The sequence below is a fragment of the Pan paniscus genome, chromosome 18, assembly GCF_029289425.2.
Source record: "Pan paniscus chromosome 18, NHGRI_mPanPan1-v2.0_pri, whole genome shotgun sequence".
NCBI classification, from domain to species: domain Eukaryota; kingdom Metazoa; phylum Chordata; class Mammalia; order Primates; family Hominidae; genus Pan; species Pan paniscus.
In genome coordinates, this window is record NC_073267.2 from 99,274,517 (window position 1) to 99,293,602 (window position 19,086).

At 51.8% G+C, this 19,086-nt stretch overlaps 1 protein-coding gene and 2 long non-coding RNA genes across 9 annotated transcripts in view; 2 read left to right on the forward strand and 1 right to left on the reverse strand.

Annotated features, from left to right (window-relative positions):
- The first annotated feature begins 16 nt into the window (after window positions 1-16).
- On the forward strand, window positions 17-11,909 carry LOC129394130 (uncharacterized). Its single transcript, XR_008621310.2, has 3 exons — window positions 17-679; window positions 4,124-4,247; window positions 6,128-11,909. It is a non-coding gene; the product is annotated as an uncharacterized LOC129394130 (long non-coding RNA).
- Window positions 1,766-15,957, reverse strand: LOC129394131 (uncharacterized). Its single transcript, XR_010110328.1, has 3 exons — window positions 15,851-15,957; window positions 11,904-12,008; window positions 1,766-1,937 (listed from the first exon to the last, which is right to left on the reverse strand). It is a non-coding gene; the product is annotated as an uncharacterized LOC129394131 (long non-coding RNA).
- The window catches only part of SPG7 (SPG7 matrix AAA peptidase subunit, paraplegin), a 50,583-nt gene continuing 47,454 nt past the window's right edge, over window positions 15,958-19,086 (forward strand). For 3 of the 7 annotated variants that reach the window (XR_010110326.1, XR_010110327.1, XM_008974808.4), the window contains exons 1-2: window positions 15,992-16,214; window positions 18,091-18,193. Coding sequence is in view for 5 of the 7 variants with exons in the window: in XM_008974808.4 (XP_008973056.2) it covers window positions 16,032-16,214; window positions 18,091-18,193 (286 nt within the window). In the remaining 2 variants the exon portion in view is untranslated. Of the gene's footprint in view, window positions 16,215-18,090; window positions 18,194-19,086 lie in introns of all 7 variants that reach the window. The other 4 variants (XM_003805777.5, XM_034941095.3, XM_055099352.2 and 1 more) reach the window with 4 other exon arrangements.

Sequence of the window (19,086 nt, forward strand, 5' to 3'; positions counted from 1 at the left end):
AATGGAGTGAAGGAGAGAGGCGGGATTGACAGCCTCTCTGGCGGTCCGGAGGCGGGACTAGGAGGACGTCCCGGTAACGATTGGGCAGGGTCCTGCGTAAGGGCGCATGCGACTCTGGAAGTAGCGAGCAACTGGATTGGCTGCCTCCGTCGCAAAGGAGGGTGGGTCTTGCATTCTCGGGCCTGACGATTGGTCTTTCCACGTGCCGGAAGCAACAGGGATGTCGTCTGGAAACAAAATCTGGTATTGAAGCGCAGGGAGACAAAACGTCCACCTCTAGAGCCGAGGCGGCGGTTGCCTGTCGCGTGCCCGTGGTCTTCTGCCTGCCCCCGGGCATCTCCGGCCACGTCCGGCCCGGCCTCCGGCCGCGCTGCCCTAGCGGGCGTCACGGGGCATGAAGAGCCCTGGGCGGCTGCGAGGGGGGGGTACCGAGGCAGCGGGGCGGTCGCTCGGGGCTCCCGCGCGGTGACTCTTGCTCTGCCGTCGAAGAGAACGGCCCTCGGGCGGGTCGCGGCCGCGGCTCCAGAGCCCCTGGGCCTCGCGCTCTGAGAGCCTGAGCCGCTTGAGGAGGCCAAGCGCCCACGAACCGCATTCCCTGCCTTGCTAGTTAGTTCTCCAACACGCGAAAAAGGTAGACGAGGACTGGTTTTCTTTGCAGCTAAAATGAATCAAGCCTCTGGTAAGTGTGGATCCTGTTGTAAGTGCACCTGTGTTCTCCTCCAGAACTAAACCAAAAAAGCAAGGTGAACAAAATCGGTGCTCCTTCAGTTTCTTCTTTAGTTCTGCATGTTACTGGGGACTAAGACAACGGGTAAGCAAACTATTTATAGGCCTCAATTTACGAAATAACGGAATTGCAAAGTCCGGAGTGGATAGGACCGTCAGGACGGTCTTTTTTCTTGGGCAACACGCAATATGGTCGAGAGATCAGTTGTTAAACCGCCCCTGTTCAAATCCCAGCCCTACCAGTGACTAGCGGTCACCCTGTAGGCTTTGTCTCTCAGATCTTCAGTTTCTTGATGGGTAAAATGGGGACTACAAGTGGCACCTATTCTTTTTTTTTTTTTTTTTTTTTTTTTTTTTTTTGAGTCAGGGTCTCACTCTGTCGCCCATGCTGGAGTGCAGTGCTAACTGCAGCCTCAGCTTCCCGGGCTCAGAGGATCCTCCCACCTCAGCCTACTAAGTAGGTGGGACCACAGTCAGGCATCACCACACCCGGCTAATTTTTTAAATTTTCGTAGAGATAGGCTCTCTCTGTGTTTCCCAGGCTGGTCTTCAAATCCTGGACTCAAGCGACCCTCCCTCCTCAGCTTCCCAAAGTGCTGGGATTAGAGGCATGAGCCACGGTGCGGGCCAGGAGCACCTATTTCATAGGCCCATCGGGAAGATTAAATGAAGGGGCTGTGGAGGCTGTAGCACGGTGCTTGGCACGTATGTGAGCTCTGGGGAAACATTAGTTATGCTATAACTGGACCTTCAGCCTTCTCTAGGCAGCCAAATTTCGGGCTCCACCCACAACTAGTCACGCCATTGGATGAGGGGTGAGCGCCTGATAAAAACAGCCGGCGTATGCGCTGATGTGCGTTCACGAAGAGGTGATCCAAGTGTTTCCATATTTGCCTCACTGGAAGAAGTATTTGGTAAAATTGACAAAATTCAGAGTCCTGGACCCCATCATCACCTATGGAATTATTCTAGATGAGAGGGGACTAGGCATTGGCATTTTTTTATTTTGGTCCCTTACAATACTCATCATTGGGAACATTTGAAAAACATCAACCTAAGCCGTCATGCTCGCACTCGAGAATGTTTCCCCTAGGCTGACGGGCAGTGGTATTCACAGGTGCGGTCAGCGCAGTCCAGCTTCAAACTTCCGGGGATCAAGTGATCCTCCCGCCTGAGGAGCTGAGATTACAGGCCTGCACCACCATGCTCATCTATCAGGGGAATTTAAAGTGCAAAATATTAATATGAGTAAGCAGGCAGTTAGCCTTGGAAACAGAATCTGAAAATACACTAAGGTAAAGGCAAACTGAATTTCGACAGAAGTAGAACCTGTATGGTAGAGAAAAGAAATGCAGAGTAAAGGGAAAGGAGCCAGGAAATACACTAATTAGAAAATCTTGGCCAGGCGCGGTGTCTTATGCCTGTAATCCCAGCACTTTGGGAGGCCGAGGCGGGTGAATCATGAGGTCAGGAGTTCGAGACCAGTCTGGCCAATATGGTGAAACCCCATCTCTACTAAAAATATGCAAAAATTAGCTGGGTGTGGTGGTGGCGGGTGCCTGTAGTCCCAGCTGCTCAGGAGGCTGAGGCAGGAGAATCTCTTGAACTTGGGAGGCGGAGGTTGCAGTGAGCCGAGATCGCGCCACTGCACTCCAGCCTGGGCGACAGAATGAGACTTCGTCTCAAGAGAAAGAGAAAATCTTTGAGGTGAGGTGCAGTGGCTCACGCCTGTAATCCCAGCACTTTGGGAGGCCAAGGCGGGCAGATCACTTGACGTCAGGAGTTTGAGACCAGCCTGGCCAACATGGTGAAACCCCGTCTCTACTAAAAATACAAAAATTAGCCGGGCGTGGTGGCGTGCGCCTGTAATCCCAGCTACTCCGGAGGCTGAGGCAGGAGAATCACTTGAATCCGGGAGGCAGAGGCTGCAGTGAGCCGAGATCACGCCATTGCACTCCAGCCTGGGCAACAGAGCGAGACTCCATCTCAAAAAAAAAAAGGAGTTGGGATTTTATCCTGAGGGAAAAGGTAAGCCGTCAGAGGGTTGTGGGAAGGTGGGCGATGGTCCAACTTGCATGAAAGGATGGCTGTGAGATGATGAACGCACAGAGACAGCAGTGCAGATGGAGTAGAGAGCCACGGTTGGACTGAAGACAGTCGGCAAGGTTTTGTGGGCTGTAAAAGAAGGGTCCAGGGTGAGGTTAGCATTGTCTGGAAGAGAGCTTCAAGGAAGATGCCGGTTTGGGTGAAAAAAGAGTTTAGTTTTGTGCACTTAAAGTCTGAGATGTTCTTTGCACCTCCTGCCGTGGGTGCTGGGTACAGGACACGAGGGGCGCAGCAACAGAAACCGGAGACACAGCCAGACGGAAGCAGGAGCAGGGAGGCCGTCGGGGTACAGCAGTGCTCCTTGGCCTAATAGCAGCAGGGCACCAGTGAAGGTTTCCAACGTTAGGCCTGAAGATCAGATTCCTATTTTACAACATCACCCTGGAAACAGCATGAAGGAAGTGAGGCCAGGTGGGAAACTGTGGCAGTAGTTTGAGTAGAAACAGAGCAACAGGAGGATGCAGAGAGGCCGGGGAGGGCCAGGTGGCCAGCACAGCCCCAAGGGGCCATGGTGACAGCTGCTGGAGAACCAGCATTGCCACATTCTCCAACCTGGAAATTAAATTTTTATGGGACATTTCATTAAGGGCAATTAATTTGTAAAACATTCTGTGGGCCAAAGAAAACCTCTCAGATCTACAAAACCCTGATCTGGAGCCCCTGTGGGGGGCATGCTCAAATAGTTGGCCAGGATGCTTGTGTCCTTTAACGCTGTGCCCTGGGCCCCACTCTAGAGATTCTGACTGAGTAGATCTGGAGTGAGATTCAGAAGTGTGCAGCCGGCCGGGCACGGTGGCTCATGCCTGTCATCCCAGCACTTTTTTTTTTTTTTTGAGACACAGTCTAGCTCTGTTGCCTGGGCTGGAGTGCAGTGGCGTGATCTCGGCTCACTGCAGCCTCCACCTCCTGGGTTCAAGCAATCATCCTGCCTCAGCTGCCCGAGTAGCTGGGATTACAGGCGCCCGCCACCACACCCGGCTAATTTTTGTATTTGTAGTATTGACGAGGTTGCACCATATGGGTCAGGCTGGTCTCGAACTCCTGACCTCAGGTGATCCACCCACCTCAGCTTCCGAAAGTGCTGGGATTACAGGTGTGAGCCACCACGCCCGGCCAATTTTTAAAACTCTAAACTCCGTACTTTGTCGGTAGCCCTATCAATTGCAGTGTCTATTGTCAAATACTATTTTCTGTTCTATTTTATCCCCAATTTTTATTGTGGTAAAATACACATAACATGAAATGTACCGTCTTTCTTTTTTGTTGTTGTTGTTTTTCCTTTTTTTTTTAGAGACGGGGTCTCACTCTGTCCCCCAGGCTGGATTGCAATAGTATGACCAAGACTCACTGTAACCTTAAGTTCCTGGACTCAAGGGATCCTCCCAGCTCAGCCTCCTGAGTAGCTGGGACCACAGGTGTGAGTCACCATACCTAGCTAATTTAAAATTTTTTATTTTTAGAGACTGGGGGCTCACTGTGTTGTGAGGCTGGTCTCGAACTCCTGGCCTCAAGCAGTCCCCCAACCTTGGCCTCCCAAAGTGCTGGGCTCACAGGCGTGAGTCACCATGCCCAGCCTCGTAACATCATGTTGTAAACCTCAAATATATATAAAATGTATTGAAAAAAGGTAAAAAGCTAGCCTTTTTTTTTTTTTTTTTTTGAGACAGAGTCTCCCTCTGTCGTCCAGGCTGCAGTGCAGTGGCATGATCTTGGCTCACTGCAATCTCTGCCTCCCGGGTTCAAGCAATTCCCCTGCCTCGGCCTCCCGAGTAGCTGGCACTATAGGCATGCACCACCACACCCGGCTAATTTTTTGTGTTTTTTAGTAGAGACGGGGTTTCACCATGTTGGCCAGGATGGTCTCCATCTCGACCTCGTGATCCACCTGCCTCGGCCTCCCAAAGTGCTGGGATTACAGGTGTGAGCCACCGCGCCTGGCTTTTTTTTTTAATTTGAGACAGAGTCTCGCTCTGTCACCCAGGCTAGAGTGCAGTGGCTTGATCTCAGCTCACCACAACCTCCGACTCCCGGGGTCAAGTCATTCTCCTGCCTCAGCTGCCCGAGTAACTGGGATTCCAGGCACCCACCACCTTGCCCAGCTAATTTTTTTATTTTGAGTGGAGACTGGGTTTCTCCAGGTTAGTCTGGCTGGTCTCAAACTCCCGACCTCAGGTGATCTGCCCACCTCGGCCTCCCAAAGTGCTGGGATTACAAGCATGAGCCACCGTGGCCAGCCAACTTTTAAAAAGTCATATTAGGGCCGAGTACAGTGGCTCATGCCTGTAATCCCAGCACTTTGGGAGGGCTAGGCGGGCAGATCACCTGAGTTCGGGAGTTCGAGACCAGCCTGGCCAACGTGGTGAAACCCCGTCTGTACTCAAAATACAAAAATTAGCCAGGCACGGTGGCACATGCCTGTAATCCCAGCTACTTGGGAGGCTGAGGTGAGAGAGTTGTTTGAACCGGGGAGGCGGAGGTTGCAGTGAGCTGAGATCGCACCGTCGCGCTCCAGCCTAGGAGATGAGAACGAGACCTTGTCTCTAAATAAATAAAATTAAATTGTGGCCGGGCGTGGTGGCTGACTTCTGTAATCCCAGCACTTTGGGAGGCCAAGGCGGGTAGATCACCTGAGGTCCAGAGTTTGAGACCAGCCTGACCAACATGGAGAAACCCCGTCTCTACTACAAATACAAAATTAGCTGGGCGTCATGGTGCATGCCTGTAATCCCAGCTACTCCGGAGGCTGAGGCAGCAGAATGGCTTGAACCCGGCAGGCGGAGGTTGCTGTGAGCCGAGATCGTGCCATTGCACTCCAGCCTAGGCAACAAGAACAAAACTCTGTCTCAAAAAATAAAGAAAGAAAGAAATTAAATTAAATTAAAGTCCAGCTTTTAGCCAGGCACAGTGGCTCATACCTGTAATCCCAGCACTTTGGGAGGCTGAGGCGGGCGGATCACCTGAGGTCAGGAGTTAGACCAGCCTGACCAACATGGTGAAACCCCATCTCTACTAAATACAAAAAATTAGCCGGGCGTGGTGGCAGGCGCCTGTAATCCCAGCTACTTGGGAGGCTGAGGCGGGAGAATCCCTTGAGCCCTGGAGGCGGAGGTTGCAGTGAGCGTAGATCGCGCCATTGCACTCCAGCCTGGGCGACAGAGCAAGACACTGTCTCAAAAAAAAAAACAAAGTAAACAGCTAGAATTTTAAAAGGTCATATTACCTACAGAGATGCTTTTAATTCTTCCTTTCCAATTTACCTGTCTTTTATTGCTTTTCTTCTCTTTTTGTTTTTCAGAGATTAGTTGTCACTGTGTTGCCCAGGCTGGTCTTAAACTCCTAGGCTCGAAGGAGCCTTCTACCTCAGCCTCCCAAGTAGCTGAGACTATAGGCGAGCACCTCCACAACATGCACTTTTTATTTCCTTTATTTTAATTTATTTTTATTTTTTTATTTTTTTTAGAGATGGGGTCTTGCTCCGTCACCCAGGCTGGAGTTCACTGCAGCCTCAAACTCCTGGGCTCACTCAACCCTCCCGCCTCAGCCTCCCAAAGTATTAAGATCACAGGCATAAGCTACCACGCCCAGCCTGTACCTTTTATTTCTTTTTATTGCCTAATTATAGCCCTATCCGTTTTGGTGTCATTTTAAAGTCTAAATATATGATGTGTTTTTTTGTCAATATATCACAAATTACATACTTACAATCCAACTGGGAAGGTTGGGAGTAAAAAAAAAAAAAAAAAAAAGTCGCCGGGCGCGGTGGCTCATGCCTGTAATCTTAGCACTTTGGGAGGCCAAGGTGGGCGGATCACCTGAGGTCAGAAGTTCAAGACCAGCCTGGTCAACATGGTGAAACCCGGGAGACGGTGGTTGCCATGAGCCTAGATCACGGCACTGCTGAGCGAGACTCCATCTCAAAAAAAAAAAAGAAAACTTCTCAGGACTTTTTCGTGGTAAGGCTGTCATAATACTGCCTGATGTATTTTATGTAATGAATTGCAGACTGCAGAAAGTGGGGACTTAGCTGAGAAAATTAATCGTGCACTCATTCAGCAAAGGTTTCAGGGCCTGCTGTGTGGAGACACGGTTCCAAGCACTGCCGCAGTAGCAGGGAGGAAACAGAACGGACCTCAAACGCTGTCCCAGCAAGGACTCCAGTCTCTGCCTTGTGGATGTGTAACTGGCGCGTGATGTACCAGAAACTCCTGTGTGTGGTTGTATCCGGTGCGTGACACAGTACTCTCTCCAGCTGCTCCTTGGATTTGGGAAGCAGCCGAAGATTTACGGGCCATGGAGGCTCCTTCTATCCCTGGAAATCGGCCCTTGGGAATTAAGCTGAGTTATGTGGTTAAAGCCGTCATGACAGCCATCCCCTGGCTGGGCCAGTTCTGGGAATAACTATAATGCTTATACTACAGGATGGCCAATTCAGAACTTCTTACTAGTGCTGAATTCAATAAAGGTTTAATAACACATTTCTCAAATCCTTAACAGTACTTTAGGACGTCTCAGCTAGAGAGGGCTTGCAAGGGATAATATTTTTTTATTTTTTATTTTTTTTGAGACAGAGTCTCGCTCTGTCGCCCAGGCTGGAGTGCAGTGGCGCCATCTCGGCTCACTGCAACCTCCACCTCCCATGTTCAAGCAATTCTCCTGCCTCAGCCTCCTCAGTAGCTGGGATTACAGGCACCCGCCACCATGCCTGGCTAATTTTCCTATTTTTAGTAGAGACGGGGGTTTCGCCATGTTGGCCAGGTTGGTCTCAAACTCCTGACCTCGGGTGATCCACCTGCCTCAGCCTCCCAAAGTGCTGGGATTATAGGTGTGAGCCATGAGTCTCATATGACAAGTTCCCTTTTAAAATGCATAAAATCACAGATACCTTTGTCTGGAAAAATAGTTTTTTTTTGTTTTTTGGGTTTTTTTTTTTTGAAATAAGGTCTCTATCACCTAGTCTGGGGTACAGTGGCAAAATCAAGGCTCACTACAGCCTTGACCTCCCAGGCTAAAGCAATCCTCCCACCTCAGCCTCTGGAGGAGCTGGGACTAGAGGTACATGCCACCACCCCCAGCTATTTTTTTTTTCTTTTTTTGTGCAGACAGGGTCTCACCATGTTGCCCAGGCTGGTCTCAAACTCCTGGGCTCAAGCAATCCTTCTGCCTTTGCCTCCCAAATTGCTGGGTTAACAGGCATGAGCCACTGCACCCAGCCAGAAGATATTAATAACATTTCCAGGAAATTTAACAGATAATGTTTCATATGTTAATGAGCAGCAGTTATTGTGGGAGGCTGAGGTGGGAGGATTGTTTGAGGCCAGAAGTTGAGACTAGCCCAGGCAACATAGCAAGACCTCAACGCTACCAAAATTAAAAACTTAGCTGGGTGTGAGGCTTGCCTGAGCCCAGGAGGCCAACGCTGCAGTGAGCCGTGATCATGCCACTGTCCTCCAGCCTGGGAAAAGAGCAAGACCCCATCCTGGAAAAACAAAACAACACAGGGAGAGCATAGGTGCTGTGTCATATGAATTAATACATTTTGTTACTGAAACCCAGTTTTACTTTGCAACTTTAAATTTTTTTCAGAAACATTAAAGAATATATTTTGTATGAGTTAAATATAGAAATGCTACTGGCTGTTCCTGAGTTTTAAATTACTGTCAATCATTCCTCAGTGGTCCCATGCACAGTCCCCATGCTGCAGGGAGGCCAGCTCCTCTGGGCCTCGTGGAGTAACGGTGTTGCTTAGCCCATATCCTCCTGGACAAGTGCTTTGGTTCTTCCCTTTACCGGTAAAGTGTTGCAAATGTAGTCTATCGAGTTTGTTCTATTTCATCTGTTCTGTTTACGAAACTGTAACTTCATGTAGGACTGCCTTAGGGCTGAAGTAAATAAACTGTCAAGCTAAATAAAACATAAAACAGCAGGGACAGGCCGGATGCGGTGGCTCCCAGCACTCTGGGATGCCAAGGTGGGCAGATCATGAGGTCAGGAGATCAAGACCATCCTCGCTAACATGGTGAAAACCCATCTCTACTAAAAATACAGAACATTAGCCAGACATGGTGGCGCGTGCCTGTAGTCCCAGCTACTTGGGAGGCTGAGGTTGGAGAATCGCTTCAACTCGCGAGGCGGAGGTTGCAGTGAGCCGAGATCGCGCCACTGCACTCCAGCCTGCATGACAGAGCAAAATTCCGTCTCAAAAAAAAAAAAAAAAAAATACACAGCAGGGACGGGGATGGTAAACCCAAACTGCATGCTTTCGTTCAAGGTTTCAAGGTGTGTATAAAGCAAAAGTACCTGTCCATCTCCAGATAATCTTGAACTTAACCTGATCAGCCCTTGTGCTCCCCAGCCAAAGCTCACTGAGCGTTCCAGAAACCAGAAAGGCATGCTGGTCTCTGGAAGGCTGCTGAAAGCACCCCAGGAAAATCCCACCACCAGCCCAAGTCCACTCATGTGGTTCTGTTTGTCCATGGGTCCGTGAGGTGAGGAGGTCTGAAGTGGGCCAGCCGGGGTTCAGATTTTATGTAGAAATGACCACCTGTAGCTGGGTACGGTGGCTCACGCCTGTAATCCCAGGACTTTGGGAGGCAGAGGCGGGTGGATCACGAGGTCAGGAGATCGAGACCATCCTGGCTAACACGGTGAAACCCCGTCTCTACTAAAAATACAAAAAAATTAGCCGGGCGTGGTGGCAGGCGCCTGTAGCCCCAGCTACTCGGGAGGCTGAGATGAGAATGGCCTGACCCGGGAGGCGGAGCTTGCAGTGAGCTGAGATTGAGCCACTGCACTCCAGCCTGGGCAATAGAGCAAGACTCCGTCTCAAAAAAAAAAAATGAAATGACCACCTGTTCCTTGTCAAACCAGCCCTTTAAGTTACAACAAAAAGAAAGCCCTCCTCCTGCTCCATGTCCACACTGAGCCTGGTGTCTGCGGCCCTGTCCTGGCGTTTCAGAGGCTGGTCTGGAGACTCACCCTCATCCCCCTCAGCAGCTGGGCCACCAGCAGCCACATGCTGGCCTCTGCTGGCTTCTCTCTTCCTGGCGCTGCAGATCAGAGAAAGCAGCCCAGAGTGGGCACCAAGACACCCCAGGCTTTACTGGATCCTCTTGGAGAACCAGCCGCATGCCTCGGTCCTGCCAGGATCCTTACCTTCTGGCACTGCTGCAAAAGCCTCCCTCTTCCCTGGCCTCACATTCCCACCTCTGGCCTCTCTAGAGTCCATTCTCTCAGCAGCCAGTCATGCTTTTACCACAGACTTTATTAGTCCTCAGCAGCACTCCCCCTCGGACTCTCCAGCATTCCCTGGCCGCTCCCCACTCCCCTGCTACCTGCCCCCTCCCAACTGGCCACACCCTGGCCATCAGTTAGTTGGACTGCAAGCTTGTCCAGTCCAAGAGACTAAACGGTCCAGTCGAGCCACTCCCAGATTCCTGACCCTCAGAAACAGAGTGAGATAAGCATTTGTTGTTTTAAGTTGCCACATTGGCGAACTTGGAATGCACTGCCCAGGGCTGTGGGGATTCCCGTCACGTGGAGAGGACATAGGCTGTCCCTTCCAGGTCCTTAAACACCTGTCCAAAGTCCCACACCCAACAATCTAAAGAAACGCTGAGGAATACATGATTATTTAGTCATGCTCAAATTCCTGTACAGGTTTCTTGCTAGTAGAAACGGACTTTCCGCCAGGCGTGGTGGCTCACGCCTGTAATCCCAGCACCCTGAGAGGCCGAGACAGGTGGATCGCCTCAGGTCGGGAGTTTGAAACCACCCTGACCAACATGGAGAAACCCCGTCTCTACTAAAAATACAAAATTAGCCGGGCGTGGTGGCACATGCCTATAATCCTAGCTACTTGGGAGGCTGAGGCAGGAGAATCGCTTGAACCCGGGAGGTGAAGGTTGTGGTGAGCCGAGATCGAGCCATTGCAGTCCAGCCTGGGCAACAAGCAAAACTCTGTCTCAAGAAAAGAAAAAAAAAAAGGAATGAACTTTCCATCTTCTTTTCTTTTTTTTTTTTTTGAGACGGAGTTTCGCTCTTGTTGCCCAGGCTGGAGTACGATGGCGCGATCTCAGCTCACAGCAACCTCCACCTCCCGGGTTCAAGCCATTCTCCTGCCTCGGTCGGCCTCCAAAGTAGCTGGGATTACAGGCATGTGCCACCACGCCTGGCTAATTTTGTATTTTTAGTAGAGACGGGGTTTCTCCATGTTGGTCAGGCTGGTCTCAAACTCCAGACCTCAGGTGATCCGCCCACCCTTTTTTTTTTTTTTTTGAGGCGGAGTCTCACTCTGTCACCCAGGCTGGAGTGCAGTGACGCGATGCGATCTCGGCCCACTTCAACCAACACCTCCTGGGTTCAAGCGATTCTCCTGCCTCAGCCTCCCAAGTAGCTGGGGTTACAGGCGCCTGCCACCACACCCAGCTAATTTTCGTATTTTTAGTAGAGAGGAGGTTTCACCATGTTGGCCAGGCTAGTCTCCCAACTCCTGACCTCAGATGATCCACCCACCTCGGCCTCCCAGAGTGCTGGGATTACAGGCGTGAGCCACGGTGCCCAGCATTTTTTTTTTTTTTTTGAGATGGAGTCTCACTCTGTTGCCCAGGCTGGAGTGCAGTGGCGCGATCTCGGCTCACCACAAGCGCCACCTCCCGGGTTCAAGCGATTCTCCTGCCTCAGTCTCCTTCCTGAGTAGCTGGGATTACAGGTGCCTGCCACCACACCCAGCTAATTTTCGTATTTTTAGTAGAGACGAGGTTTCACCATGTTGGCCAGGCCGGTCTCCAACTCCTGACCTCAGGTAATCCAGATCCAACCACCTCGGCCTCCCAATATGCTGGGATTACAGGCGTGAGCCACCACGCCCAGCCCCATATTTTAAAGAAGAATAAAATCTGGTTGTACATGGATGAGTAAAGCCCAGTTAACAAGTGATATAAGAAGAAACTGTTTCCTAAGAAAGAGCTTCAGGAAGAAAATGTACTAAAATTTACAGAGATGAACTTGTTTATTTTCAAGCATTTCACAAGGTAACATGTTTTATGTAAGACATGCTCATATTCAACACATACCTTATTGTTCTGCCTGACTTCGCTTCAGCAGGAGGAGTCGCCGTGGGGGCAGCTTTGGCCGTCATTATGGGTGCTGCAGTCCAAGAGCTCTGGAGGCCAGGCTAACTGCAAAAGCAAATGTGCTTAAAAAAATTTTTAAGTTTAGTTGCTGCCAAATTTGGAAAGAAGCGAATATGTAATTATTTGTTCAGATGTTAATAAGGAAGCCTAGATTTTTTTTTTTTTTTTTTTTTGAGACAGTCTTGGCCTGGTGCGATGGCTCATGCCTGTCATCCCAGCTACTCGAGAGGCTAACACAGGAGAATCGCTTGAAGCTGGGAGGCAGAGGCTGCAGTGAGCTGAGATCGCACCACTGTACTTCAGCCTGGGCAACACAGTGAGACCTCGTCTCATAAAAAAAAGACAGGATCTCACTCATCACTTAGGCTGGAGTGCAGTGGCACGATCTTAACTCACTGCAGCCTCCACCTCCCAGGTTCAAGCGATTCTCATGCCTCAGCCTCTCGAGTAGCTGGAACTACAGGCATGTTGCCACCATGCCTGGCTAATTTTTTTGTATTTTTAGTAGAAAGAGAGTTTCGCCGTGTTTGCTAGGCTGGTCTTGAACTCCTGACCTCAAGTGATCCTCCTGCCTTGCCCTCCCAAAGTGCTGGGATTACAGGCGTGGGACATAGCACCCAGCCAGAAGCCTAGATCTTTTTTTTTTTTCAGATGGAGTCTCTGCCTCCCAGGTTCAATCGATTCTCCTGCCTCAGCCTCCCAAGTAGCTGGGATTACAGGCACCTGCCACCATGCCCGGCCAATTTTTTCTATTTTTAGTAGAGACTGGGTTTTATCATGTTAGCCAGGATGGTCTCATCTGATGATCTCGTGATCCACCCGTCTCGGCCTCTCAAAGTGCTGGGATTACAGGCATGAGCCACCGCCCCCGCCAGCCTAGATCTTAAAATCAAAAAAAGTCCCAAAGATCAACTTCTGTCTCCGGAATGTTAAACGTTACTCTTTGATAGATGAGGCAACTGAAGTTTGTAGAGCACCTTGCCTGAAGCTTCAGCCGACAGCAGGAATAAGGGACAGAGCCTAGAATGCTTCTGCATCAACAGGGAACAAAGGCATGGGGTCTCTTCTCTGTCCACCTTCCCTTCCCACAGCCCAGGCTGAAAGGGCTGCCCTAGGCGCTCCTGAGGCCTCCTCTCTTATGGGGCTAGAGCTGAGGGAACCTGGGGTTGGTAGCCATCCAGAGACCTAAGGCGTGCCCTGACCCAAACCAGGAGTCACCAAGAGACTGCCTCTAGGGAATAGGCGGGGAAGGGAAGTCACACCAAGTCCTGACGTGCAGAGTTCAGAGGGCTGAGGAGGGGTGACGCGGAAGCACAAATGAGCAAGCAGCAGTCAGGCAGTGCAGGAAGAACACACGGGCGGAGCAGGGAAAGCGAACGTCCTGCTCTGCTGCAGGCTATGAGGGCAAAGGCAGACCCGGGAGCCCACTGTCCTACAGATCCTTCTTCTTGAATCCAAATCATGCAGCAAAACAAAAACAAAACCCCCAAACCATGGGGCACCCGAATCCTTAAACAAAACCCCTACTGCTTGAGGTCAGCCTCTGCTGCTGCCGCCACTACAGCGGGGGCGGAAGCTGAGAGCTGAGAGTCACGGTTCACCTGTAGGGCCTGGGATACAGCCAGCCTTCAAAGCACGGTTGTTAGAGATGAGTTTGAATAAATGCATAAATACTCTGTTCCCATATCCTCATTTCCCATGACGTCCCAGTAATAACTCTGGATGCCAAGGCTTCCTGGCTCGTCAGTTGCCCTCACACACATTTATTGCATTTTATCTTCATAACCACCCTGTGGGAAACCCAAGGCTGATATTAGCCTTGCTTTGCAGATAATTATCATCCCCATTTTACCGCTGAGAAGATGGAGGCTTGAGGAAGCTAATAACTTGCTTAAGGTCATAGGCCAGAGGAGACAGAACCCAGTGTTCTTTCCCCAGAGGAGGCCTCTTGCCAACACCCCACACTGCTTCTGATGAATTGCCAGGAAACAATTTTAACTTATCTCAAACAATATTAATAGGACTACACTTAAACTCTTCCCAAACACATCCAAATGTGTGTCCTCACCCTCTCTCCAGCCTTGTCCCGTGACCAACCCAACCAAACTTCCGAAAGGGTTTTTTGTGTTCTAGGAAGTGACCGAGCCCCACAACCCTTTATGCCTGTGCGTTCGGAGGATTTGTGACCCTTTTTTTTTTTTTTTTTTTTTTTGAGATGGAGTCTCGCTCTGTCGCCCAGGCTGGAGTGCAGTGGCGTGATCTCGGCTCACTGCAAGCTCCGCCTCCCGGGTTCACGCCATTCTCCTGCCTCAGCCTCCCGAGTACCTGGGACTACAGGCGCCCGCCACCGCGCCTGGCTAATTTTTCGTATTTTTAGTAGAGACGGGGTTTCGCCGTGTTAGCCAGAATGGTCTCCATCTCCTGACCTCGTGGTCCGCCCGCCTTCGCCTCCCAAAGTGCTGGGATAAAGGGCGGGGGGCGGGGAGAGGGAGGGGGAGGGCACCGCGCCCGGCCCCCCTGCTGTCTTTCAATCAGGGAAAGAAAAAATAGTGGAGGAGGAAACGGCAAGGTTGGATTCACTGCGAAGGCTGACTGTACAATAAGAAGCAAAAGGAAAAGCGGTTCAGTTGTGAAAATCAGTGTCAGCCCTGGGTGTAGGGGAAGGTCCTCTCCACAAACCAACAGAACACCTCCCCAGCCCCGAGCACCTCTGCTGAGGCACCCGGCCCGCTGGAGGGCTGAGGGCGGATAACCACGATAACTGAAAACACTTTCCTGAGCGTTTCGGGGCTGAGGAAGAGGGAGGATTACACGCAGCCCACTGGCTTTGCAGCCTCGTCTGTAGTGGTGGAGTGAGTGCAGGTCCAGAAACAAACCAGACCGGCCTTCAAATTCTGCCCTAACTTCAGAGCTGTAATCCTAGGCAGGTTACTTTTAATGCTCCTGAATCTTTCTTTACATGTAAAATAGAGGTATTGTATTCGCTGCACAGGGTTGTGAATATTACATGGGTGTTCGACACGGAGCTAGGCACTCGGTGATGTTGGCTGTCGTTACCGGCATTCACTGTTACGAATTTGCATAAAAATAAATCGGTCACCCTCATCCTACCTCTGTGACAGACCATCTAGTCTTTGCTTTTCCTACTCAACAAGCTTTCCAGCTCTTGGCGTCAGCTCTAGACCTAAGGCGGACGGAGGAAGGGGTCGGGGTGGCGGAGGAGCCCGCGCGCCTGGGAGCCCACGAGGGACCCTGCCCGGGCCCGGCGGGCGGACCCTGAAGAGAACAGAGCCTCTTCCTAAGCTTCCAGACGGCGCCTCCCCGCTTCCTACGATGGGCTCGCGCAGCGGCCGGGGCAGGACCGAGGCTCGAAGCGCCTCCGAGGTGAGCCAGTCCGAAGAGACAGGACGGAGCGCTCCGAAGTCAGAGCTCTGCGGGACGAGCTCTGCAGACGCCTGCCAGGCCGCGCCGCGCCGCGCCGCGCGCTCCCTCCCTCACGACCCTCCTCCTCCGGGGCTGCCCTCCCTGCGGCGGCTGCAACTTCAGTCCTCGTCCTCGGGCGGCTCAAGACGCAGGAAAACCGCCCCCTTCCTGCGCTCCTCAGACCCGAAGGGGCCCTCCCGACCCGAGGCCTCCCGCGCCGCCCTCCTGAGCGCGGGCCTCTCCTCGCAGGCGGGATTCCGGCCCGCACCATCCGCCCTCGCCTGTGACCGAACCCTGCGGGTGACGCAGGCTGCCCGGGCGTGAGGCCCCTCGGCGCGGGCGGAGCACGACCACGCAGCCACGACCCGACAGGTTATTCACCCGCCAGGCCCTGGAAATACAAGGCCGGCTTCAAAAAAAAATCAGGGCACCCGCGACCTCCTCGCAGACGCGCGCCCCCGTACCCGGGCCTCAGGCAGCCACGAGGGAGACGGGCTCAGTCTCGGGGGTGCGGCAAGCGGCACCCGGGCGCGGCGGGGCGGAGCTGTGGGGACCGCGCAGGCGCCATGTCAGGCCCCGCCCACCCCGCCGCGCAGGCGCCCTGTAGCGGCCCGCGGATCACGCAGGCGCGGCTTTCAGGCCAACATGGCCGTGCTGCTGCTGCTGCTCCGTGCCCTCCGCCGGGGTCCAGGCCCGGGTCCTCGGCCGCTGTGGGGCCCAGGCCCAGCCTGGAGTCCAGGGTTCCCCGCCAGGCCCGGGAGGGGGCGGCTGTACATGGCCAGCAGGCCTCCGGGGGACCTCGCCGAGGCTGGAGGCCGAGCTCTGCAGGTAAATCCCCGCGGCGTCCGGGCTCCACCTCCCGCCCGGCTCTGCTCTGTAAGGCCCAGCCCGGCGGGGCGTGTCGGAGGCCGCCTGGCCCCTGCGGCGGGGGAGCCTGCGCCTGTGGGCTCGCGGATCCCCCAGCTGTGGACCTCGGCGCGGAGCGACTGTTGGGGCCCTGGAGCGTGGGCGCTGGGCGGGCCGGGAAGAGGCAGGGCTGGGATCCGCGCAGTCCTCGGCGTGGACTTTCCCAACCCGTCTGTTGTGTGTGGATGTTCTCCGCCCGTCTCCCTCGCGTTTTAAAGTGGAATCCAGTAAGGGTTTCCGGCGTAGCACTAATTTACAGTCCGCGCCTGTGGATCGATTCCGTCACCAGGAATTCCAGCGCCTTCCAGTTAGGGTGGTTATTGCCGAGTAGGGGGCCCAGAACGTTTCTGTGTCCGCAAAATACCCTGTAGCTGCATTTTGCTGTTGTCATGTAGCTCGGCACGTTATTGATACAAAGTCATTGAGCACCCCCTGTAGTGCAGCTTTGTTTCAGGTTCTGCTAAGGATAGGATAGCATCTCCTCCCGAAAACCAGACCTTGTGTCCTTGAGCTTTTGGGCTGATGTTGTTTTCTCCTAGCCCTCGCCTAGGAGCTTAGCCCACACCTTTTAGGTTGTTGTTTATTCGGTTATTTTTGAGACAGAGATCGCGCTCTGTCGCCCAGGCTGGAGTGCAATGGTCTTGGCTCATTGCAACCTCCGCCTCCCGGGTTCAAGCGATTCTCCTGCCTCAGCCTCCTGAGTAGCTGGGATTACGGGTGCGCGCCACCACACCCAGCTAATTTTTGTATTTTTAATAGAGACGGGGTTTCACCATGTTGGCCAGGATGGTCTCCATCTCTTGACCTTGTGATCCGCCTGCCTCGGCCTCCCAAAGTGCTGGGATTACAGGGCGTGAGCCACCGCGCCCAGCCGTAAAACATATTTAAATGGGAAAATGTTTATCTTGAAAGGAGAACGCTGAAAGTATATACTTGTTAACTGGTTTGGTACCTGGAAATGTTCTACAAGGAGCCACTCTCTGGTGACAGCAGGAGCCCCGGGTCTGGGCAGCCACTGTGGCCTTTGGAGAGCTGGGCTGCTCCCTTTCCCCTGCAGAAGCTTCAGGCCATGGGATAGCAGCCAGTGTACTTCTGTGTTTTGTTTTCTTCTTTTTTTTTTGTGACAGTCTCGCTGTGTCGCCCAGGCTGGAGTGCAGTGGCCTGATCATGGCTCCCTGAAGCCTCTGCCTCCTGGGCCCAAGCAATCCTCCCACCTCAGCCTCCCAAAGTGCTGGGATTACAGACATGAGCCACCGTGCCTGGCCACTATCGTGATTTTTTGTTTGTTTATTTGTTTGTTTTTTGAGATGGAGTTTCCCTTTGTTGCCCAGCCTGGAGTGCAGTGGTGCTATCTCGGCTTACTGCAACCTCTGCCTCCCGGGTTCAAGTGATTCTCCTGCCTCAGCTTCCCAAGTAGCTGAGATTATAGGTGTGCACCACCACGCCCGGCTAATTTTTGTATTTTTAGTAGAGATGAGGTTTCACCATGTTGGCCAGGCTGGTCTCGAACTCCTGACCTCAGGTGATCCACCCGCCTCAGCCTCCCAAAGTGTTGGGATTACAGGCGTGAGCCACCACGCCTGGCCAATTACTGTGTTTTAACCTGTTTACTTGCTTTTGACATTTTGATGTTACCTAAAGCTTTGAAATATTCCTCAGACTATTACTTCATATTTCAGGGCAATGTCGATATTACAAATAATTATATATTTGAACTTTTAAAAACGATTTTTAGTCTGCATTGCTTTGGTACTCTCTAATGTTGGTGTGACCTCCAGTATTGTTTTTTTTTTTTCAGAGCTTACAATTGAGACTGCTAACCCCTACCTTTGAAGGGATCAACGGATTGTTGTTGAAACAACATTTAGTTCAGAATCCAGTCAGACTCTGGCAACTTTTAGGTATGTATCTGTTTAAAGAAGCAGCTGAGCATGACTGCACACTTATCGCCTCAGCTACTTGGGAGACTGATTTTTTTTTTATTTTAGAGACGGGATCTCGCCCTGTTGCACGGGCTGGCGTGCAGTACAATGGTGTGATCAGAGCTCACTACAGCCTAGAACTCCTGGGCTCAAGGGATCCTCCCCACTTTGCTTCCGGAGTAGCTAGGACTACAGGAGTGTACCGTCACACTCGGCTAATTATTTTTTGTAGAGACAAGGTCTCACTTTGTTGTCCAGGCCCAAAGGGGCCTCTTTACTCCCTTATCCCCCAGTTGCAGAGCCTTGACCTCTTAGGCTCGAGTGATCCTCCCACCTCAGCCTTCCGTAGAGCCAGGACTCCAGGCACACACCAAAGCGCCTAGCTAATTTTTGGGGGGTATTTTTTGTGGAGATGGGGTTTTGCCACGTTTCCCAGGCTGGTCTTAAACTCCTGGACTCAAGCGATCAGCCTGCCTTGGCCTCCCAAAGTGTTGAGATTACAGGCGTGAGCCACCGCATCTGGCCAAGTTGTCCTTTTTAAAAAAAAATTCTGCTGTATTCCAGTAATTGGGCTGCTTGAAAAAGGTTTTTCATGTTATCTAGTCAGCTGCAAGAATGTTTAGTAAGGATTTACAAAGTGGCTACAGATGTTTTGTATCCACACAACCACTAAAAATACCCTGCAAATAATTTGCTCTTCAATAAATCATTTAATGAAACCTTGTGACATTCTTTGGTCTCTCTTGGCTTTAGGTTAAAGAACCTGAAGGATTGACACCTCTCACTTTTATTTCACGCTCCCCTTTATGTAGTTGGAACAGGGAAAAAGTAAAATATTTCTACTCCTAACTGACATTAAACAGCCTTGTGCC